Source organism: Sphaerodactylus townsendi, linkage group LG01 (genome assembly GCF_021028975.2).
Source record: "Sphaerodactylus townsendi isolate TG3544 linkage group LG01, MPM_Stown_v2.3, whole genome shotgun sequence".
In the NCBI taxonomy this organism is placed as follows: Eukaryota; Metazoa; Chordata; class Lepidosauria; order Squamata; family Sphaerodactylidae; genus Sphaerodactylus; species Sphaerodactylus townsendi.
In genome coordinates this window covers 112,194,141-112,219,478 of record NC_059425.1, presented here as the reverse complement: position 1 = coordinate 112,219,478, position 25,338 = coordinate 112,194,141, and the positions used below count along the sequence as shown (strand labels likewise).

Below are 25,338 nucleotides of genomic sequence, written 5' to 3'. Positions count from 1 at the left end.
CACCATTTCATTCATTCATTCATTCATTCATTCATTCATTCATTCATTCATTCATTCATTCATTCATTCATTCATTCATTCATCCCCTGCCCTACTACCTCCAAAGGGCTCAGGGTGGCTTACAATGGCATAAAGTCTAAAATCATACATAAACATTGATATAAAATCTTTAAATAACAATCAATGAAAATAAATAAAACCATTTAAAACAATCCAGCTAAACACCCCAGATGGCAAGACATATTGTTTCTCCCACGGAAGGCTCAGGGGAGATATCGTAATCAGGAAAAATCCAGGACCAGTGTTATATGGTCTCTGCTGGCTGCTCCTGTAAGCAGACCCGCAGCTGATTTTTGGACGAGTTTTAATTTCCGGATCAGCGACAAAAGTAGGCCAGCAGAGAGTGAGTTGCAGTAATCTAGCCTGGAGGTGACTGTCACATGGATGACTGTAGCAAGGTTGGATAGGGAGAGGTAGGGGGCTAACTGCCCAGCCTGGCGAAGGTGGAAAAACACAGTCTGGGCTGTTCTCGTGACCTGGTCCTCCAATGAAAGGGTAGAATCCAAGATCATGCCCAGACTCTTCACTGATGAGACCTCACCATCTAAGGCTGGAAGTTGGAAGTTCCAGGGCTTCTCACCTGACCCAGCCACAGGATCTCCGTCTTTGCTGGATTAAGTTCCAGCCTGCTTGTTTTCAACCAGCCAGCCACAGCTTCTAAACAATGCTGGAGTGCATCAGGGGCGGACTCCGGCTGTCCCTCCATTAATAGGATGAGTTGGGTGTCATCAGCATACTGATGGCACTGTAAACCGTAGCTCCGTACCAACTGGGCCAGGGGTTGCATTAAGTTATTAAATAACATAGGGGAAAGGATGGCTCCCTGCTGCACCCCACACCTGATCAGGTATCACTTGGATACATCTCCCCCACCAAATATCACCTGCAGTCCACAGCCCTGGAGGAAAGAGGACATCCAGCACAAGGATGTCCCTCTAATTGTGGTGTCGGCGAGGCGGTGCATCCAGAAATTCATGGTCTACTGGTACTACATGAAATGCTGTGGTAAGATCTAATAATACCAGCAGCACAGTCCCACCTCGATCCAGTTGGAGCTGGAGCTCATCCACAATGGCGAGTGGCCTGATCTCCATCCCATGACCAGCAAGGAAACTGGACTAGTAGGAATCCAAAATCTTTGCAACTGATCTCTCAATTACCTTACCCAGGAATGATAAATTTGAAACTGGGCAGTAATTGGCCAGATCCAAAGGATCTAAAGATGGTCTTTTTAAGAGTGGGTGGACTACTTCCTCTTTTAACTGCCCTGGAAATACTCCTTGCTCAAAGGAGTATTTGACAATTTTCAATGTGCGGTCCCGTAGCACTTCCTCACTGGCTTTCACCAGCCACAACGGGCACGAGTCAAGGGGACAAGTAGTGGATCGAGTAGAAGTCAGAATCCTGACAACATTAGCATGGTCAAGCAGTCTGAATTGGTCTAAACAAGGACCGGAAGACAGGCAAGGAGCCTCTAGTTCATTTACTGTATTAAATGTGGCGGGAAGGTCGCGGTGGAGAAACAAGATTTTATCTACAAAAAGCTCACAAAAACCTCACAGCTAAATGCCAATTCCTGAGATTTGGGACCTGAATTCAAGGTCTTAACTGTCTGAATTACCCTAAACAATTGTGCTGGGCGTGAGCTCTCAGTGGCAACGATGGTGGCCAAAAAAAGGTTTTTTTGCCTTCTTTACTGCACTCTTGAAGGCTTTCATAAGCATCCTAAATGAATGTCTCAATTTCTCGTTGTGAGTACACCGCAACATTCGCTCCAGTCATCTTGGTTCCTGTTTAGTCCTCCTCAGCTCCTCAGTATACCAAGGGGCCAATGGGCATGGAGAGGATGCCGTGGTGCAACAATCTCAATCGCTTCAGAGAGCTGAGTTTCCCAGTTCCCTATCAGTTCTTTGAGAGAGTCACCAGCAGGTGGTAACTCCTGCAAAATGTTCTGAAACCCAATGGGGTCCATAAGTCTCCATAGGCAGGCCCAAATATGCCCATTGGCTAAACGGGCCGGGGGGGGGGAGGGATAGCGATTTCAATCTGGACCTTCTGAGCGAAGTGGTACTCTATAGAGCCGTGGTGGCGAATTGGCCATGCTGGAAGGGGCTGACGGGAATTGTAGTCCATAACATCTGGAGTGCCAAAGGTTCGCCACCACTGCTATAGAGGATAGGACCTCATCCACACCTGCCCCCAAGATCAAATCTAGAGTGTGACCTCTTTGATGAGCCCTGATGTTCATAAGGGAGAAACCTAACGTTGCCATGGATGACAGTACATTCATGGCCGCTGAAGATGAGGTCAAGTCGACATGGACATTGAAGTACCCCAACACAATAAGTTTGGGAAACCTCAATGTCCACTCCTATACAACCTCCAGGAGTCATGGCAGGCTGTCAGTTGGTGTTCTAGGTGACTGGTACACCAGCAAGACAGTCAGTCTCTCCTCTGAGTCCCAATGGAGACCTAAATGCCCTATATAAGTGATTGGTGGGACAGGAGTCGCTCAAAAGGGGATGGAATCATGAGGGATATGCCACAGGCAATAAATAAATCTAGAGTTGCCAGCTCTAGATTGAGACATTCCTGGAGACTTTAGGTGCAGAATCTGTGCAGGGCATAGTTTGGGGAGGGAACTCAGCTGGGTATAATGCCATAGAGTCCACCTTCCTAACAGCCATCTTCTCGAGGGGAACTGATCTCTGTAATCTGGAGAACAGTTGTTATAGCAGGAGATCTTCAGTCATCACCAGAAGGTTGACAGCCCTAAATTAACCCAAAATTAACCCAAAGCAAATACCACTAGAAATGTAACAGAAACTAAAATTGCCTCCTTTTATATGCTTTATTGTTTGCCATTACCTGATATGTTGGTGGTGACGTTAATTGCAGTAGCTGGTCCAAACCCTTTAACTGTGCTAGCCCTTATGTAAAACTGGTAGGTAGTCCCAGGGTGTAGATGAGAAAATACATGATGTGTACTATTCCAGAGCTTTGCCACAGTTTGAACAGGCCCAGCCACAAGAACTGCTGGATCAAATGATCTTATACTGCTGTAACTGACCTGCAGAAATAATTTCAGAGATTTAGTAGAATTCTTGGAGGTGGCTAATTAGTGAGTTGAATGTTGACACAGATTTCAAATCCTAGTTTAGTGTGTTGATTGGTAGGGGGCGCCCCACAATCTTTGATATATTTATTGGTCCTGTATGCTGCCCTTCCCAATGAGCATCATTTCAATGACACATTACCAAAATCATTAAAAACATAACCAGTATAAATGCATTTAAAAACAGTATAAATACGTTTTAAAACATTGAGATCATTTAAAACATTTAAAAATGTTAAAATCATCTAATTTTATGGTACCAAGAAAGTAGTGTAAAGGGGAGGGGGGAGGCCAGGCTGATAGAAAAACTGCAGCCTCCTCAACCATACACCTGATGGAACAGCTCTGTCTTACAGGCCCCATGGAACTGCATCAAGTCCCGCAGGGGCCTGGTCTCAATGGACAGAGTTTATTCTTAGCTTATTTCCTATAATATCAGTAACTTTTTTTTTACACTGAACTGTTCTGAGATGAATAGAAAGGATTCCTCTTAATTGATAAAATACACAGTTCTCTGGGGACTACACAATGGGTGATCCACAAATCTGAATGTAGCAAACCAGCAATGTATTGTGGGGTTTCTTCCTGGGGTGTGTGTGAAGGATCACAGCTGTATATTTATTACAGTCCTAGGAAGGAAGCGTAACAGGAGATTATGGGCCTATATCACCATTCAGAGCTGGTATGCTTGTACTCAGATGTGTGAGTCACAAATTGTGCAGGTTTGCTCTGATCTCTCTGCAGCACCAGATGTCTACTCACCATGTGAAGGTACCAAGAATCTTGCTTCATTAACAGCAAGAGAATTTATTGTGTGTTTTCTTATTTCCCCTATTTCAGCTAGAACTATTCAGTTTATATAAGAGGGTAAAATATTTATGAATGTTCAAGCCCACCTTGATAAATTAAGCTTTTCCATTACTATAGTATAGTCCATATCTATTGGAAACGATAGCCTTTAAACTACTAATAGGATAAGCATAAGTCAGTATATGCTAAGGCATGTACACATGATGATTAAAGCATTTAAGTGACTCCCTTAGGCATTTAATTTCTTTTTTAAGCAGAAAAGTAGTATTGTCAAGGTTTCTCAGTTCTGAATAATGATAGATGCACAGGAAATTGGGTGAAAAATTATTGTTTTTCCTTTCTTCCCTAAGGGCTCATGCATCAAGCCAATGCGTTTTTTATTAAAACCCCAGAATTTGCATTCATAGTTTTTTGAAAGGAAAAAGAAAGTGTTACCTTGAAGCCTAGAAATGTCAGATTTCTATTAATAAAACTTTCATATATCACCTGTAGCCTTCACTGCATAGAAATCCATTAAATCATGATATTGGGAGACAATATATTAATGATACAAGATTTAAATCAGAACTGCACATTTGGGCCTTGGATTTCATCACTTATTAAAAGAGTATAGTAGCACTGTTTAGCAAGACTCAAATATACTGAATTCTTAATTACTAATTCTATCACTCAATGATTTCATGTTAATTAGAAGAGTACATCCACGCAAAGTTTAGTGGCACAGACCAGGTTCATGTGCAAAGAGTAACCATTGGATGGGAATGAGCTCATGACTGTTTGAAAATCAATAGTGTAGTTCCATACAGATCGTTACATAGTGCATTTTATAGATCAGATAGAACTTTTTTTTAGCGTTACATTTAACATTTGAAGGTCAACACAAGGTATGATTACTGCAACTATAAAAACTCTCTACTCTACTACTCTGTTTCTACATCAGGGTACCATATCATTGGGTCCCGCCGTCCTCCCTCTCTCTCTTTTTTTCTGTTCTGAGGGGAGAGTTTGATATTAGGTTTATTGGGCGCCTTTTATTTTATTGTATGACCGTTGTTTTAAATGGGATTTTATTCCTTATTTCAGTAATCTAAATTGTTGGAGCCATGTAAACTGTTCTTATCGTTTGCTCCTCGTTAAATAGTGTGCTGGATTTCATATTGTAAACCGCCAGAGCCCCTCGAGGATGGGGCGGTATAAAAACCTAAGAAATAAATAAATAAATAGTGGGAGACTGAATAAACCATGAAACGGGCACAGAAAACTGAGCTCCCATCAGAAATATCAGCTGGATTCATGTTTCATGTAATTTGTTGACAGTAATAGTTTTATGAGATCCTTGTTTGTATGTCTACTCACAAGTACATTTCCTGTGTTCACGAAGTTGATATGTTAAACTCACTGTATATGAGGTTCTACCCTGTTTCCCCTAATATAAGACATCCCCGAAAAATAAGACATAGTAGAGGTTTTGCTGAAGTGTGAAATATAAGGCATCCCTCGAAAGTAAGACATAGCAAAGTTTTTTGTTTGGAAGCATGCCCGACGAACAGAACACAGAAAAATAAGACATTGCCTGAAAATAAGACATAGCGCATCTTTGGGAGGAAAAATTAATATAAGACACTGTCTTATATTCGGGGAAACACGGTATTATCTTTGTATCATTTGTATCTTTGGCTTTGTACATGATTAAAACTGCATATTCTGTACTACTGTGATCACAAATTGTTAGTATATTGTGTAGCCAGTTATAGTGTTTTTTTAAATATTAGGTTGACATTTGTTTACTACAACTGAACTTTTTTGATGCTGTTCCATAATATAGAACCAATTCTAGGATCCCCTCCTTTTCGGCTCTGCACATGATACAGCCCAGCATCCACCAGGCCCAGAGGGACTGCAGATGTACCTAGTAAAGATTCTCATACCAGTCAGCTGGTCAATGGTGAATGGCTCTTTAACAGTCAGGCAGCCACTGACAATTGGCTCACTGACTGTCAGGTGTTGGGAAGCTCCACCCAGGGGAGAGCAATTGGGTAGAAATAGCTCAGAAGACACTATTGGTCTCTCACACTCCCACAGGGCTTCTGCTTAGGGGGAGGCTACTGGGCATGCCCCAGGCTTGGCTAGGGCATTCAAAGGGCTGAAGGAAAAAGGAAACTGAGGACAGAACAACTCTGGCTCCCAACTTAGAAGAAGACCTAGAGGACAGGAGATAGAGCAGGATTCACTTAATCCTTGCTGTTCTGTCTGAGACCAAGAAAAGACACTTCAGTAAAACTGGGAGATGGTGCATGATGGCTGGGGCATGATGGCTGGGGCTTAGGATCCTACAGGTGACCATAAATTTTAAGGCCTAATTTTAGTAGAGTCTTGTATAATTTGTACTGGGAACATCCAGACTATGGTGGTGCTTCAGGAACAAGTAGAAAAGACAACATTTGCCAGTTAAGACTGAAGAAAGACAAAAACTTCAGGGTAGCTGTCCAAAATGTAGTCTATTCCCCAAATACCAGTGAGCTGTCCATATAAACACTTAACACGATACTGAAGATCAAAATGCCATCAACAAAGTCTTCAATCAAACGTGAGGAAATCATGACACTCTATTTGCTCAATTGTTCCTTCAATACCTCATATTGTGTGATAATACCATTTGGATCCATGGGTTCTTTCCAGTTCAGGAAGATCTTGTCTTCAAAAGGAGTTCCCTTTAATGATTTTGCTGGCACAGGACCAGGAACTGCAATGAACAAGTTTATTTATGTAAGACAACAACCAACAGCCAAAAATCAATACCACCAATCACCACCAGAGTGCATATTGTTTGAAATATACAAAAGGAAAAAGAATATATAAAAGGAAAAAGAATAAACACATGCCAACTTGTGGCCTTCCAGAAGTTGTGGACTACAGTTCCCATAATCCTTCACCAACATGATGCTGGCAGGGGATGATGGGAACTGTAGTCCATAACATCTGGAGGGCACGAGTTTGACACCTATGCACTTAGTACTTCTGTGCAAAGGACTATCTCTGTGTGTGTATTGTCATGTCATGCTCACGTATGGTAACCCAGCAGAGCTTTCAAGGCAAGAGACTAGCAGAAGTGGGTTGCCACTGCCTTCCTCTGCAGAGTAACTCTGATATTTCTTGGGGGTCTCCCATCGAAGTACTAATCAGTGCCAGCCTTGCTTCGCTTCTGAGATCTAATGAGACCAGGCTAGCCTGCGCCACCCAGATCAGGGCATAAAGGTCTCTAGACAAGCCAAAAACATTTGCCACAAAGAGAACCCTTCACTCTCACTCATGAAAACATGGACTACTTGAAAGGAACTTAGTATTACAAATTTGCATCTTTTTCATGTTTGTGGTTAAAGATTTATACAGGGGAAGAAAAGTAGCTCAAGTAAACTAGACGTCCCTCTCTCTATTTTGTCAGTGGACAGCTATTTTTTTTTCTTTTCAGAACTAGTAAGAGCATTGTGGGGGTAGTTTTGATAGGCAAATCCTATTCAGAGATGGAAAGATTAGACTATCTCCCTACAAGTCCCTAATCCAAACTATGTCTAACTGCTAATTTAAAAAAGACTCTTAGAGGTCCATAATCTCATCTCAACCTTAAACAGATTAAAAAGCAAGAAATTAAGAAACATCTAACAAACAAGTTACATCTATTTAAGTACTGAAACTTGTATTTGCCTAGCCTTTTAAATTAGTTTTTTCCCCACACTTCAAGGCAACATGAACTGAGTCTCACGTATGACATTTTCTGAAGATTTATTTTGAAAACATATTGCAGTTCCATAATGGACAGAAATAAATTAAAAACACTGCATCAAAGGGAACAACATACACGGCACTAGTGGCATTAGGAAGGAGCAAGATTTATTTTAGACTGTACCAAACCATAAATAATAAGCAGCCCCTGGGAAAAATAACTTAATTTGATGAATTACAATAAATTCATAACGTAAAAAGTATACAGATACACAGATGAGATTCAGAGTTTCAATTTTCATACAATCATATCCATTCAGTATTCAGCTAAAGGCTGCCATTCTTTCTCTCACAATACTGACAGATATTCTAGAGCAGATTGAGGCTGATGTGCCTTGACATCTCTTGCACTGGTTGGTGGTGCTTGTTATGTGCTATAGGCATCATTATGTTTTCTATGGGAACACTCTGGTTTCTTTTGTCTAAAGCGTATACAAAGAGTACACTGCACAGACTATAACCCAGGAGACAGACTTCCTTTGGCAGATGAATGAGCACATGATGAAACATGTCTATTGAGTGACAATGGCTATGTCACCATGCAGATTATACACCCTCCACCATTTTAAGGCTGTTAGCTTAAAGAGCTTTGGAGCCAGATACAGGACTCTTGGGTTGGACAGCCTTTATAGGCTAATGGAACTTGAATATTAGAAATAGAATTGGTTGGATAGTCCAGGCTATTACATGAAATTCAGCCATGCTACTATCATTTGTTCACTTTTGCAAATCTGACAATTTCCAAAATTCTGTCAAGATCTAGCAGTTCTATTCTCCAATTAGTTTTCTTCCTACACAGCCCCTTCTGCATCTAGGCACTGTCCCTTCACCCATTGGCTACTTCTTTCTTCATCTTCTATCTCACTAGCTATCAGGCCCAGGCTTTTGTTTAATTTCTCTCTCCCTCTTACCTACACTGTATCGTTACTCCTGAGTTGTAAGAGTTCCCACTCTGATGAATTCTTTTTGGCATTAATTCTGTTTTTGTTCCTAATCAACACTTCTTTCAGATTTCTTTTTGCAACTTCCTCCAGTTTACTTATAAGCCTGACAAGTATTTATCCAGCTGCTGCTTAAACCATGCCAGTAAGGAGGACCTCATTACTTCCCTACCTAGTTGATTCCACCATTGAACAACTCTTACTGTAATTTTTCCCTAATATCCAGCCAGTACCCTTCTGCACATAATTTACATCCATTATTGCAGCCCACTTTCCTCTGCTGCCATCAGAAATAGCTCTCTGCCCTCCTCTAAGTGACGGGTCTTTAAATACTTAAAGAGAGCAATAATATCCCCCTTCAACCTCCTCTTCTCCAGACTAATCATTTCCCAAGTCCCTCCTGCAGGAAAAACTTTTCACTTCCCCTTTATGCTTCTTCAGGGCGCTCCCATTTAACAGGGGCAGTATTTCTTTGCACTTCTGTGCAATGAAATTTTAGGTGTGATCCAACCCACAGGAGTAAATTTGAGATTATGAGCTTTTTAGAAACGATTGTGATCAGCTTTGCTCTTTAGTCTCGTTTTCTTTTTTTGTTTTATTCTTTTATTTACATGTACACCGCTCTGAGCCCTTCAGGGGTAGAGCGGTTAAGAAATCAAATTAATAATAACAACAACAATAACAATGATAACAAAAACAACAACAGCAACAGCAACAACAACACCTAAATTATGGGAAGTCTTTAATTCTGATGTTTATTTTGACATAGTTTAAGAGGCAACAATCTGTTTTATTAGATGAAGTGCACTCAGAAGAAAGGCAGCTAAATATAAAATTAGGATTTTTCAAATTAATGAAGTAGGAGCTAACAGCAAAATACACTGTGCCAGGTAAAGTTACAATAAAATGCAAAGTCAATATCAACACACATGCCTTTTAAAAAGAAATCCATTGCCCAGACCTCACAAAATGAGGGCAGAACATCAACACTAACAATACTGACCCTGCTCACAAGTGAATACACATACAATATATGTACAGTAGACACTTGCCTTTAAAATACAGGTATTAAGTAATACTCATCATATATTCAACACATGAACATGTGATGCAAATTACACATTTATCCAGATACCGGTCCCCGGTTTCAACCACAAGGTGAACGTACATTGGCTTTCTTACAAATGTACATATGTATATACGTGCAAAATGTAGATGTGTTCACTGCAGCAGCTCCAGATCAGCAGCAAATTCAATACTTTGGTTCCTGTTGCCCTGTTTACCAGCTAAACTCAAGTATTTGATATACTGGGGGGGGGGTCCTCAGAAGTTCACTAATTCGGGGTCCAAAATCCCTCCCCCTAAATAAGTATCAACTTTTCTTATCAGCATCACTTCCATCTCATAGTCTGAGGGTGGGGAGAGATTTTTCTTTCAAAAGGACTGGTTGTTGCAGTCCTCAGATCTCCTTTCCATTGCCTCGCTTACAATGCAAAAAAAGCTTCCCCACCACAGGGAAGCCCCATGGGGTGATCAAAAGAGTGATACTCCTTGAAGCCCTTTTTGTGTGCCCCCCCCTCCAATTTGGATGGAGCTGATACTTTGATGTGTTGCCATTTCTTTTTAAGCACTTCAGGATGCCGAATATTTTTAAAAGTACAGTCATTCACAGACTAGACTATGCACCAAACTGAAATAATTGTCAATCAGAAAGAAGCTCACACAATCACTCTTTACCACCTAAGCAATAAATGTACAGTTAAGAAGAGCTTGAACTTACCATCTTCGTCTGTTTGGATAATTGTCTCTTCACTTTCTTTTCTTCCTTCAGGGTTAGTTAGGATCATTTTAAGGCTTACATTTGTGTAAGGAGGCAGATGATTAACAACATGCTGGGGTGCTTTGGGGTCCATATCCAAACAGTCTGCCTTGCTTTCATTGTGACCCCGGAAATAATGGTAGCAAATTGTGACATTAAACGTATGGCAGCGAGTGATGTTGTAACCCAAGGACTCCCAATCCACAGCAATACGTCGGGCCTGGATCTCAGCAATCTTCAATGTTTTTGGTGTTCTCATGGGCTCTAAAAAATAACATGATCACATTCTCAATGGTGATTCAATCAGAAACATTCTAGTACAAAAAAAGTCACACATAAGTTGTACACATGTCACAAGACATTGGATCTAGAACACCCACAAGGTTCCTTGCTTTAGCCTGTATCCCAAAAGACACTTATATTTCTTACTGTTATCACTATTGTGTATGTTCAAAAAACACATTTACAAATACTGAAGCAAAATGTTAATTAATTGACAGTTTTGACTAATTCAACATATTTCAGAATGCAAACAGCACGTGCAATGTAAGCAACCTAAGACCACCACAGCTGTTGCTATGCTTTCCTCTTTTAGTAGTTGCCTTGTACGCACATTAAATTCAAGAAAATTGGATAATATATCACCCTGGTGAGGAGTCAATGTACTCTGCACTGTGATTTATCATGCCACCAAGCAATGCTGTTTACTAATTACACTAATTGCTCTACTAAACTAGCAGTAACCAAAATGATACAGATATTAATTAAAATTTATTATTTGAGTAATGAAGTTATTCATCTGCAACAGAAAGCCAAGAAATATTACACAATAAGTTTGAAATATCTAACCATCATGTTGTTATCTTGAGCCTCAAATAAACCATTTTAGATACCTTAGCTGGCAAAGGAGTGCATTCTCATCCAAGCTTATCTGATAACATGGGCTCAGATCTCCACTTGAGTGGAAAACACCAGTGTAACTTGTTTTACTCTCAGGACAGGCATCAATCTATCACTTGTCTCCCCAGTGCATTCATTCCTCATGCAAGACTAACTTTACAGTCTGACTTAATTAAACTGATTGCACAATGAAAGTCATGACCATGACCACATATACTGGAAATTCCCTAGAAATATCCCCAAGGCAAGTTTTCTATACTTTCTTCTGTTTATTTATCACATCAGGTTACGGGTTATGTACTTTAAAATAACCTTCAGATTTGATATGTTGATGCATGATCAAATAAGATAAATGCTTCTTTACATTCATCAGGTTTAATTTTCTTGACAACATTCTTTTCCCAAGCTAAAAATGTTAACTACACAAATAACACAAGGCACAGATGGCACCACCAAATGGGAACTCTATTAAATGTGCTCAAGCATACAGTTTATAAGATAATGCAAACATTGAACTATCCCCCCATACTTAATCCGTGCAATACATTTATAGACTGTCAAATACAAGTGTTCTTCTGAATTAGAGTGCTATCCAGGGGTTAATGTTCTTACTGTTTATAATGACCAGTTTTTCATGCATATCTTTTATTTTGTTACCTATCATCTTCTCAATTAAATTTAGACAGTTTTTATATCTTGTAGGAATCCTTCTGTTAAGGGATGGTGAAACATTGCACTCAGAAGCATTAAACACGTTTTAATGAGCATGGAAGAACCTCTGCGAACATTTGCTTTCAGAATGAAGCAGACATAGACAAGATCTGGTATAAAGCAAAATCCTAAGGGTCCAGGTTAGTTTTGGGAGAGTAAGGAAGGTTAAGAAGTGTAGTCCACCGGGTGCTTTGTGACTCATTGTTGTTATCAGTAGAAGGAACGAATGGGGTCTCTTGCCTCAGGTCACGTACGTGATATTTTTGTTGCACTTATTCAAGAATCTACAAAATGGTTTTGTCCTAAAAAAATCTCCACAGCAATTGTGCCTGAAAGAACTGTTGTGACTTTAAAATGTCTTGGGAAGAAGAACTGACAAGCAAGGGGCAAATAAGAAATCACTGAAGGATTACTAATTTGGAAATTGGAAATTCAACTCCCTCTATTCGCTGTTGTCAATATGCAGAGACTCCTTGCTATGTGGGGTGGCCTCCTTGTCCTGCTCATGTAATTAGAGTTGCCAACCTCCATGAGAGGCCTGACAATATCCCAGAAGAGATTAAAGAAATAAGTTCCCCTGGGGGAAAAGGCTGCTTTGGACGGTAGATTCTATGGCATTATACCCTGCAGAGATCCTTTGCAGCCCGAAACCTTCTCTGCTCAGAAACTTCCCAACCCAGAGTTGGAAACACTGTTTATAATTGTCACACTCTGCCAGTGGCAGAGCTACAAGGGGGAGGGGAAGGGGGCGTTGCACTGGGCGCTCGCCTGGGGGCGTGGAAATCACACCCGGCCCCTTGCCCTGCCCCAACCCCACCAGCCTGGCCCAGTTTCAACTGGCAGAAAGTTGTTTTCTGTTGGCAGAAAGCTATTTTCTGCCAGCTGGAAAAGTTAAATGGGGGGCAAGGCGGGGGGGCAAGGGGGGACAGAAAACATGGAGTGTGCCTTGGTCTCCCACCAATGCATTCCAAGCACCTTTAGTGTCTGGCCTCTCAGTCCACTGTGAGGCCTCAGTCTGTTGTCCATCCACCCTCCTCAAAAGGAGCTAAATGCTGGGGCAGGAGGAACTTGATTCCTAGAGAGTGATCAACACAGGTGCTAATCAGTTCACTTTTAGTTACGGTGGTGAAGGTTCTTGGATTGCTCTATCTAAAAACATTATTAGTTATCTCCAAGGCAGAACATTATTATGCATGTTACTTGTGCTAAAAGGCCACTGTTGAATCATAGGGAAAGACTGCTTACTAGTTCCTCGGAATATTGCACTGCGGCAATGGAAGGCACATGAAAGGCATTCTTTAGGCACCTGACAGAAATTGGAGAAAAGGTCAAGATTTCTCCCTACAGTGCTCACCACTGGTAGAGATTAACCAATTTCTATGAAGACCGAGATGGTAATTAAAGTCTGCAGTGCTTTTCAACAGCTTTGGTAAACGCTGCCAACTGTCCCACTGCTGCTGGAACCAACACTTTAAAATGCAATTTTGTTCTCTTCTCAGAGCAACATTCATAACAGTGTCTCCAGAGATCAGGTTCAATTGTTTCAAACTACTGCACCACAAAGACTCCATCTGTAAAGACTCAGTAGAAAGTAATCTAATAATTATGTTTCCAGATAAGAGGTTGCTAGATTGTTTAGTACATTCCAAAAACTTAATTGCATTGCATTAAGAATAGTGAAAACTAACATGCCCCAGTTATTACTCATCAGGGCTTCACTGCCCCGTGGAAACACTGGCTGAACTCTCTAGTGCCTCAATTCCAACTGAGGGGTTCTCCTGGATCCACACTGTACTTCCAAAGTGCATCAATGTATTATTTTTTTATTTTATTTTCATCCTCCTAGGAACTTTAATTTCCCTCCTCTCCAAACTAAATTTTCTAATTAAATTTAAAGAATGTTTCATCATCTGTGAACAAGGAACTAAAAAAAGAAGCCAGTTCATTATCATCTTAGAAATTGTCTATACATTGGTGCGCTGCAGTTTATAAAGCCTAAGGGTTTACACAGTAATCCAGCACGATTCATAACTTCCGTAGATTGCAAGTGATTTTACTACTTGAAAATATGTTATACATTTAGGACTATGCCCTGATTCTTAATCCATTGATAAGAAGAAAGCAAGCCTGTAGCCAAAAAAAATTATAGAGAAGGATCATGAATATAATGGGCTGAGGATTGTCAAATCCCATTTTTCTAAACCCCATTTTTCTAAACCCCAAGTCTCAGTGGGGAGGAAATGAGATTATGGGATAGGGCCTAATGATAATATTCAAATATTACTTGTTATGTACTATATGGTGTCTTTGTATAGAGCCTGCAAGGCTCTTATGTTCTTACCTTCTACCTTTGCAAGCTACTTTCTGCATTATGGTATTCTCATGCCTTTGTTTTCTAGTTATATGGGGGGAGGGGGTTGTTGTTTGAGTTATACCAACAGCTCTTGCTGTTGGAACAATTACAAAAATGTTAACTTGTCATGAGTGCCAGAAAGAAAGGTGGGATATAAATGAATTAAATCAAATAATAAAATAAATTATTAAAAGGGAAGTTTCTTGTTACATAGGCTTCCAACTCACTTCTTCTAATCTGGAAATTCATCCCCCTAATACAGAGGTGTGTGGTTACTGTTTAGAGAAAAATTCTTGGCATGTATGCAAAGACTTGGCAATCTCAGTAATCAGAATGTATTATTGTTGGCACACATTCATTTAAATTCCAAAGATTTTTTTTTCCTCTAGAGAAAAACTATGGAGCTTAAGAATGCCTAGCATTATGTCCTCTCAGTCCTTTGGCTTTCTCTAGGAAAATAAGACTGTTCTGTTGTGAAAAGTTCTAAAGTTTAAATCCTGCCTGAGCGTGATGCTTTGCCAATCCTTTAGTCTTAATTCCACAGTGGTTTTTCTAATTTTTTTTAATATTAGGAAAAATTAGGACAGAAACTTGATTATATTCATTAATAAGTAAAAGGTAAAGGTAGTCTCCTATGCAAGTATGGAGTCATCACTGATCCATGGAGTAACATCACACCATGAAGTTTACTAGGCAGACTATATTTATAGGGTGGTTTGCCATTGCCATCCCAGTGGTCTAAATGCCCACCCACCCCCCAGTAAGCTGGATACTTATTTTACTGATCTTGGAAAGATAGAAGGCTGAGTCAATCTTGAGCCAGATACCTGAAACTGGCTATTGTTGGGAACGAACTCAGGTTGGGAACAGAGATTGGACTGCAGTACTGCAGCTTACCACTTTTCGCCCCCACTGAAAACAGCAAAATGTATATGCTTCTTCTCTAGAGACTTGCTTGAGGTAGCTAACAGCTACTGAAAAAGCACTCCTGTTGCCATCCATTTCAGCTCTCTCTGATATCTCTTCTTCAGGATCAGTCTAGCCCTCTCTAATTCACTTAAGTTGGTCTGAAGTGTGGGAACCACTATTAGGGTGCCATTATACATTATTTAATTATTCAGCTATTATTATAAATATTAATTAATTATGTGCTATTATGCTCACATTTTAATAAATGTGGTATTATTAAGCTGGCCCTGATTAAGGAAAGGGTGGAATAGAAAATAAGCATAATAGAAAATAATAAATAAAGGTGGCAGGACAGAAAGCACAGATTGAGAAGATATTAACTGGTGGTCTCGGCAGTACAGGATAGTTTTTATAGTATTCAGGCCCCAAACAGCCTAATCCAGACTGGGCTGGTGGATAAGGACAGCACAGCTCCGGCCTGCCCTACCCCCTTCAAAGGGCTTTTCCGTGGCATGGGGAGCCCAGTTTTTTTAGATCCTTCCAAGAATCCCCCATAGGCAAAAACAGAGATATGCCACAGTTTCTGTGGAGTATCTCTAAGGCTAGCTCCGCAGGCACACAGGGACTCGGTGGCCAGTGGAAAATGACTAAGGTAGACTACATCCCCTGGCCCACACCTGGGACACTCCTGAGATCCTCAGCTCCTGAGGAGGAGGATCTGCCTCCCCACTGGATTGGGCTGTTAGGCCCTTAATTGAACTAGCAATCTGAGTAGTGCCCACAAACAGATGGGTATGGGCATCCAGAGGATATCTTTAGCACAGAGGTAATATAATCATCAGGAAGGGGAACTGAATGAAGTTGGCTTCCAACTTGGAAAAAGTATTTTTAATTTGCTTTTTCATTTATTTATATACATTTCTATCCCACCCCATACCCAAAGTTCTCTGGGCAGGTTACAATATAAAACATAAAAATCACCTAAAAACAGTTATAAACTGTGCATAAGAAAACCAGTTCAAAATGAAAGCCTTTTAAAATCCCTAAAATCCTATTAGAATCCCTAAAAACTTATTTATCCAAAGTCCCCCCCCCCCCGCTCTTCCTGCAAGTATCTATAGCCTAAGTATGGCTGTGAGACAAAGTCTAAGTCATTGGATCTCAACCTGTGGGTTGGGACCCCATTGTGGGTCGAACAACCCTTTCACAGGGGTCGCCTAAGACTCTCTGCATCAGTGTTCTCCATCTGTAAAATGGATAAATGTTAGGGTTGGGAGTCACCACAACATGAGGAACTGTATTAAAGGGTCGCGGTATTAGGAAGGTTGAGAACCACTGGTCTAAGTGTTTTTGGCATGTGGCAGACCATAGATTACAGCTAGATTAACCTGGTGGACACCAACCCAAGATGTCTTGCATACTTTTTGCTTTGTCTGATTTTTTGTACTATTAAAAGTATATTGTTCAATGCAACTAGAATCCTTATTAGGGAGAAAAGTGGGAAAATGATATTAAATAAGAATAAATCAGCTTAAAGAAGAATAAATCAGAATAATCCTATCCAAGTAATAATGGAACTATCATCTGGTACAAAGTGTTATGCTTCAGGAGAAAACCTGAGCCTCTAAGCCAAATCCTATGATGTGATCCAACAGCACTCTTCAGAAAACACTGATTCAGTCTTTGAGTGGCTTTTTTCATAGACTAACTATACCTCAGATCGTCTGGACTAGCTTATTGGCTTTCATTTATTCCATTACCTTCTCTACAGCCCTGTTTAGAACTTCAATCAACAGAGCACCTCACTACACACCCTCAGACAATCTCAGCAATTTCCTCTAGACATATTTGTAAAACTTAATGCTGGGAGTTCAGAATTGGGCACAATATACTTCTGGGGAGAACTGACTCCAAGTTCCAGATCAGCAACTAGCGTCCTGGAGAAAGTTCCATTGCCTTCATCACTACCACCTCGTAAGCAAGCATACAAGATACCTTAACCTATGCACACATCTGATCAACCTAGACGATAAGATACAATTTTGGTGAGCATTCTACCATACATTCTTTAAGTTGCTTCACCTTGGCACGGATTCAGTTGAATGTTTCTGTGGTGGAAAGCTATCTACACAAGGAGTGCAATTTTTCCTCCTCCCATGACAGCCCCAAACGCCTCCTAAAATAATGGGGCATAGAAAGCTCAGGAACAGCAAAAAGTGGGCATTTTTCGGCAACAGCATAAAAAAAGATGTTACAAAATCACACTCTATGGGTGAAAAATCCTTCACTTGTAGGAACATTTGGTTTCATCCTTTGTTCACACATGCCATATTATCACTAAGATCAAGTTCAAGCAAAACTGATCTTTTTTATTTGGGACTTTAAATAAGAGGAAGGTCAAATCAGAAGGGTAAGGTATAACTATTTTAATGAATAAACTTTAACAAACTGGCTGTAAATTAACTGAGGTTTGAAACGTCGCATACTCTTGAGTTTTCAATAAATAAATTCATTCAATTTTCCCTGGCAGCAGTTTTCAGCTCTTCAGAAACTGTGATTTTATTTGTTTATTGTATGTACTAAGCAAATATTACATCAGATGAACTTGTGAGCAGAGCACTGAAACATAAAAAGGCATTCAAGCTTGCCTGAAGCATGGTGGGAGGAGCAAGTCAAACACTCAGTGGATACTGAATTAGCTGGTAAGTGCACCTGTCAAAAGAATTGCAAAGGTGTAGTAAAGCCAGGTTCTTTCCATAGGAGGAAAAACTCACAAAACAGTCTTCCTTTTATCTCCTTTTTATTCACCTAAAACTAGTCATCATTCATCTACCATCTTCATAAACAAATTAAAGAAGATAAACTATTTATTTTTCTGCCTGTTCTGGTCCACATTTGGCCCAATATGGTACAATGGCCAAAATTCAGAATGGGAGATGAGATGTATCCATGCCTCCTACATACTTTTCTTGCGAATGATCTTCGTAGTGCGGGCCCAGACCATGATTTATCTGAAGCTCTGTGGCTTAGAAGTTGATGGATAGATGGATGTGTAAGAGACATGAACAGGTCTCCCTTACTGCGTAACATGGACAGTGTGTTTCAGCCAAGGAGAAAGAAAGGGGGGAAATGGTGAATTGAACCCCATCTAATTTACCACTAATTAATAATGTATATATTTATTTTAACAAATGACACTGACAATTTATTTCATATCAAATTTTAGCATTCATATCAAAAACTAAACTGGCACATTTTCAGAAATATTACATTAAAAAAGAGAAAAAAAATTCCACTGGGTTCCAGTTCACACTAAACAGCATGCATGCATAGCATGCTTGCTTACAGCATTATGGATCAAAAAGACTGGATACAGCTTTATATGATAAAAAGAATTACGGCTTCAGTAATTCTCCAAAGGTTAATGATGGAGGGGTAGATAGAAAAAGGACATCGTACCTTTTGACCTGTCAGTCACCTTTCAACAGCAGAAAGATTTAATAAGTTGCTTGAGATAATGGCTAAAATGAAATTCAATTTCTTTAGCACTTGATAAGCAACACATGATATGACAGGTCAATATCAGTGCCTCTCTGTACAGATTATCTCCATTTATTCAGAGCTTGTTTTAAAAACAAAGCCTTCACAGTTAGGAAGGAAACAAGGCGAGAAACATGCATCTCCTCAGAGCCAATTTTAATGATAACACATTACTCGCTGTCAATCAAAGAGAAATAGAACATGTCCCAAAGCCTGGGACAAAAAGGCTATTTTTCAAAGATGTGCACAAGGATAGGACACTCAGGCATGACAAGTGTTTTACTGTTGCTGCTTTCCAAAGAAAAGCTTGTAAGTTGATCAGAATGCACAATTTCAATTCCATTTATCTAAAATAAAAGGAAGCAGCTTTTCTGGTCCACAGATAACACACACATTTGTCAGTGTGAAATTGAAAAACAATGAGACAAATTTCATAGCAAAGCCAAAAGCCTATGATAAAAAGAACAGTGACAAAGTATCTGATGCCTTCAGCAGGTTTTTCTTTCCTTGTTCCCTGGTTGCCAGGTATAAGCAGAAGCCAGCCTTGAGAATCCAGAACCAATCTGTCAGGATGGAGCATGGCCTCAGTGTTCAGCCAAAATTACTTAGTACACATGGTATAGCATGCATTAATTTCTTTAAAAAATCTTCTCTGTTGCATGGTGGCTAAAACCATGACCTGAAGGATAGCAAGTTCTTACTCTGAATCCTACTTCAGTTCATCAACTTATGCAAAGCAGTCCTCCCTTTAATACAGGGATTATAATACTAGCCCTTTTTTGCCATTAAATCACATTGTGGTGACTTATGGTGACTCCTGGTGGGGCTTTTAAGACAAGCGACATTTAGAGATGGTTTACCATTGTCTGCCTCTGTCTCATGACCCCAGTAGTCCTTTAATGCCTCCCATCCAAATACTTCCCAGGCTCGATCTTGCTTAACTTCTGAGATCTGACAAAATCAGACTAACCTGGATCAGTGCAATATTGGCCTACCATATAAACTATGAAGTATTATCATTACTACAAAGTCTCATCAGAGTACTAGGAAGCCAATTTCTTCTCTCTTGTCCTCAGACTTATCTTTACTCCAGACTACACAGAGATGGTCATAGAATCATTTTTGAATACTAGCTTATTGTTATAGAAAACTTTTCCTGCAAAAAGAAAATAAGGGCCACATTCTCTTGCTGAATAAGTTATCTGCACAGACTCTATTACCCACTGTCTGAATTGCAACCATTATACTAACTCTTGACTCACTTCACTTCTGCATACATGAAGACCTTAGATACATAAATGAAGAGTTGAAAAGCAGCTGCCACTCAGTCTGAGCTTTCTTGGGCTGGGTCAGAACTGGCAGGATTGGCTGCCCATCTGTCAGGCTTGCCCAGTAACTGTGGACCAGCAGTCCAAAGGAAATCCAAGTTGAGCCCCACAGATAACAGCTAAGCAGCTTGCTGCAATAGTGATATGTATTGTGGGATAATACAATAAATCCCATTTAAATCAGGAATTCACTACATTTGCTATGTAGAAATCTCCAGAATTAATCACCACATGGCAGGCAGTGCAATCCACAGCCTGAGGTGGCCAGGGATGGCATCACTGCCGCGCTGTCCCACCATCTCCAGAAGCCTCTTTAAGCCTTTGTTCTCCAGGAATATAGATCAGGGACACTGAGACCCACAAAGTGTAAGAGAAATTCACATAACTGGTTCTATACATGATGTGGTAAGAACTGAAAACCAAAGGTTAGAATACAAACTGATGCCCCTTGATGATCTGCTCATTAATGAAATGATCTGTTCAATGTTATAATATGAGGTACTGAACTATTGATTAAGAGTGATGGATTCTAATCTGGAGAACCAGATTTGATTCCCCACTCCTCCACATGAGCAGCAGATTCTAATCTGGTGAACTGGGCTTGTTTCCCCACTCCTCCCCTTGAAGTCTGCTTGGTAACCTTGGGCTAGTCACAGTTGTCTCTGTTGTCTGAGCCCCACCAATTCTCCAAGGTATGTCTCGTGGGGAGGGGAAAAGAAGGCAATTGTAAGTCACTTTGAGGATCCTTATAGGTAGAGAAAAGTGAGGTGTAGAAATCAATTATTTTTCTTCTTCTACATAGGCAAGAATCCTAAGTCTATATGCATATAGATTCTGATCACATTAAATTGGGTATAAAACAGACAGAATTGTGTATGTATAATGGCTCCATTCCTTTATTTTTTGTCAAGTGAAAGTTGGAATTTGTGTTTGTAACAGGTCCCCCCCCCCCCCACAGAGTCTGGGTACACATTTGTTAGCGACTATTTACTAGAAGGAGATGAAGAAAACATCTAAATTATTACACAATCAGCAGTACTACAGTTGCTTCAATAACAACCAAGGGATCATCAATATATTTTCGTATACATCTTTACGCATGCAAACTGTCCCTGTCCCTGTCCCTGCTGCAGAGGCATAGTGAAGAGACAAAGATATAACTACACTGTTTGCAATTACTCCTCAGCTTATCTGATGGCAATGTTTATTCTGCTGCCTCCATGCATGATTAACAGTTTGTGAATCCTTCACCTGTAATCAATAACTGTGAAGTCTTGTATTAGCTGTAAAGATTAGACATCCCTTGATAATAAATTCCATTGATTTCTGCTGCTTAGCTGGAGTAATCCCAGAACGTTTTTCAGCATTTAAATTAAAAAGAAGTATATAGCATTCAAGAAGTGGAAATCCTAGCATGATTATAAAATGTGACCCCTTTAAACTCATTCCTCCAGATGAATAAAATCCATCTGGTATAATAAAATTTGAATGGACATGTCAACAAACATGAAAGTGAAGCAGGCAAGACAGATAAAATGCACACTCCAGCTCTAAAGAAGATTTGCCAGGACTGTAAATAATGTAGATGCATTTAAAGAGACTGTTTCTCTAAATTCGTTTATTTGTTTTCAAATACATGACAACTTCCTAGGCCTCTGGGTGAGGCTTGTAATAAAAGGCCAACAACCAGCTAAAGAACTGGCAGCTGTGAAATCAACCAATAATAATCATAACAATCCCCTCATGGGCACCCCTTGTGGTGGGGAAGGGGCTTGTGTGCTTCGATGATGTTGAGAGGTATGCTGGAGGTATTCTACCAGAAGGGGCTCCCAAGACAGGAGGTTTCAACCGAGAAACCAGACTAAGAGTGTCACATCAACCCATACAATATGGTGATACAAATGAAAAATAATCCCATACCACATCAGTCGTTGCGTGGGTTAGTAAGGGCCGGATCGCATGCTGGGGTCCCTGGGCATACATCTACAAGTGGGCTACAAGTGGACCAACCATCCAAAAGAGAGAAGTATAGTGTGCAAGAAAATCATGCCATCATGGCTTGTTACTACAACTCAGAGCCAGAAAAAAGAGGATACTTGAAGCGAATGTATTAACTTTCGAAACAACAATATCCAGATTCAAATATCACTGAGCAAAGACTGGCAGATCAAAGAAGATTCATCTGTAAAGGGTTTACAGAGATAGAATTGGAATAAATCCAGAAAAATTGTGAAAAGAAATCAACTGTAACACCAGAAGAAAGAACAGTACATACTCCAGAAACATCAGGAGAAATAACTGTTGAACAGCCAGATGAAAACACCAGCACAGGAAAGGGAATAATAGTGCAACCACCAGAGAAAATCCCCATGGAAAAAAACTTGATGGACTGACAGAAAGGAAAAAAAGAACTAAGAGAAAAAATCATCCAGTATACACAGTCAAATGAGGAAAGATTCATTGCCAGCATTGAAAATGGTGCCCAAAAAAGACCTGGCACCCATAATGAGGGATGTAAACACAGCACTGATAACAACTGAAACAACTTCCATTAAACAAACCAACTGTCCCAGCTTACTGCCAGGCAGAGATCTCAGAGAGCTGAGTCCAGTCCCAGAATCAGGTTTCAGTGTCAGAAGTCCATTCCAAGGGTCAAAATACACAGAATCAACAAGTCAAAGGAAACGTTGTAGAAGTCATGTGCTTTGTTGAGTCCAGACCGGGAAATTCTGTGAACCTGCTTGATATAGGCTCTTCCAGCATGTCAGTCTTCATCATGTGAAGACTCTGTCTCTCCCTGCTGCAAAAGGTGCCATCTCTGAGCTAGCAGTCATGTACTTCTTTGTTTAACACGCAACAAATCCCTCTTATCTGCCTTAGTTGACATGTGGACTCAGGTGAGCTAGGTGCTTGAGTCTCTGCAGCTGGAGCAGGGCTGAATACATGGCCTGCTTCTGCAGGCACTTCTGGCTCTGAGTTTTGGCCTGGCTGTTGTTCACCCTATAAAGCCTCCAGGGCCCTGGTTGCTACAAGTCTAGCCCTTGTTGGTTTCCAACCTGGTCTGGGCTTACTGGGCTCTGCTCATCCCCAGAGGATATTTGGTCATTGACTGTAAATAAAGCCTTCTTGTTCTTCTTCTTCTCATCCCCAGAGGACTCACTGCTCTCCAGGGGATGGCCCATGACACCAATGAGCTCATGTACAGTACGGATGTAGTGGTCACAGGAGCACTGGGCATTGAAATACCTAAATCCAAGATAAATCAACCATCAGAATCAAAGTGGAAAATTCGACTGGAACAGAAGATCAAAAAACTAAGATCAGATGGCAGTAACCTAAAGAATATGAAGGAACAAAGATTAAAGAATGGCAAGATCATGAAAGAACTAATTAGAAGGCACTGTGGCTACACACTAGAACAATTGAAGAAGCACTGGAGATCACCAAAGAACAATTAGCAGCCACAGCAAGAAAAATTGAAAGATATGAAGCAAGAAACATCCAGTACAGACAAAATCAGCAATTTTGTTCAGACCAAAGGCGTTTCTATCAAAGCCTCAACACAAAAATCAATGTTGAAAGCAAAAAGAACAGAAAAAATGCAACACTTCAGTTTTGGAAAGATCTGTGGGAAAACAAGAAGGATGACAACAGGAAGGTGAAGTGGATGAAATATTTTGAGAAAGATATTGGCCAAAAACAAATGCAAGAGCTGGAAATAATATATGATATGATAAAACATTGAATCAAGAAAGTGAAAAACAGGACATGATCAATCGCACAGCTTCTGGCTCAAATACCTAACCAGTCTGCACTCGACAATGGCCGAGCAGTTCAATGAAACCACGCAAAATGGTGAAATTGATGAATGGCTAACATTCAAGACATACTTGATTCAGAAAGATCCAGTCAAAGGAACAATGCATGAAAATTACAGGCCAATAACTTGTTTGTCCACATTGCTCAAACTGCTCACTGGTGTAATAGCAGATAACATCATGGACTACTTGGAAGCAAATAGCATCCTGCCAGTGGAGCAAAAAGGGAACAAAAGAAGAAGCAGGGGTACAAAAGATCAACTCCTGACAGATAAAATGATAATGGAGAACTGCAAGAATCGAAGAACGGATTTGCATATGGTCTGGATCGATTACAAAAAGGCATTCGATTCACTGCCCGATAGTTGGATCATGAAATCTTTGGAAACTATTGGTATCAGCAAAAACATTTGAGTATTCACTGAAAAAGCAATGAGACAGTGGAAAACTGAACTGACAGTCAAAAATGAAAACTATGGAACAGTCAACATTAAGCGAGGAATGTTCCAAGGTGATTCACTATTGCCCTTACTGTTTATCATAGCCATGATTCCACTAACAGTAATTTTAAAGAAAACAAAGTTGGGATATCAAATGGCAGATTGTACAATCAGCTCTGGCACCTCCCCCAAACACCTGACATCTATCTTTTAGTTTTCAGGAAGCAAGTGGGGCTGGATAGGGCTTTTCCCCAGCAAGGTTTCTGATTGAATTTACTTCACAGAATCATCATGGGCTAGAAATACCAGTTCCACAAATACTGGGGCATGATACTCCTCCCCTGGTGAAAAGGCAACCAAAGAAGAAAGTTAGGGAATAATGAGTGACATCAACTATCTCATACTAAATAGATCAATGCATGTACAGACAGAAATTTCTAGATGCTACAAATGACTGTGCCTTGAAAGAGAGTAAAGGGAGTAAAATTTCTCCTGAGACTTGAAAATAATTTTAACTGCAATAACAGAAACTCAGATTAAAGGTATTCAATAGAAAACAGAAAGTGTAAGAAAATGCAGGAATGGTCATGAGAAAAACTGAAGCCACAGAAAACAAAAGTTCCTTTGAGAAGGCTTACCTGTCTCAGGGGAACAAAAAGGAACACATTTCATAGCCTAATTGTGCCAATAAAATTATTGTGGTTCCTCTTTGAAAGGATACCATAAGGAATCCATTCTGTATCAAGTATCATAGTTTACAGATGTATCCCATATTGGAAAATTGTTCAGCAAGGGATAGCAAAGGGTTCAAATG

The 25,338-nt window shown here is 40.1% G+C and overlaps 1 protein-coding gene across 18 annotated transcripts in view; it reads right to left on the bottom strand.

The window, feature by feature from the left end:
• Positions 1–25,338, bottom strand: part of PTPRK (protein tyrosine phosphatase receptor type K) — a 482,195-nt gene that overhangs the window by 105,516 nt on the left and 351,341 nt on the right. For all 18 annotated transcript variants that reach the window (XM_048491075.1, XM_048490937.1, XM_048490928.1 and 15 more), the window contains exons 8-10: positions 10,487–10,789; positions 6,619–6,728; positions 2,929–3,130 (exon numbers count right to left, since the gene is read on the bottom strand). In XM_048491075.1, coding sequence (XP_048347032.1) covers positions 2,929–3,130; positions 6,619–6,728; positions 10,487–10,789 — 615 coding nt within the window. The remainder of the gene's footprint in view (positions 1–2,928; positions 3,131–6,618; positions 6,729–10,486; positions 10,790–25,338) is intronic.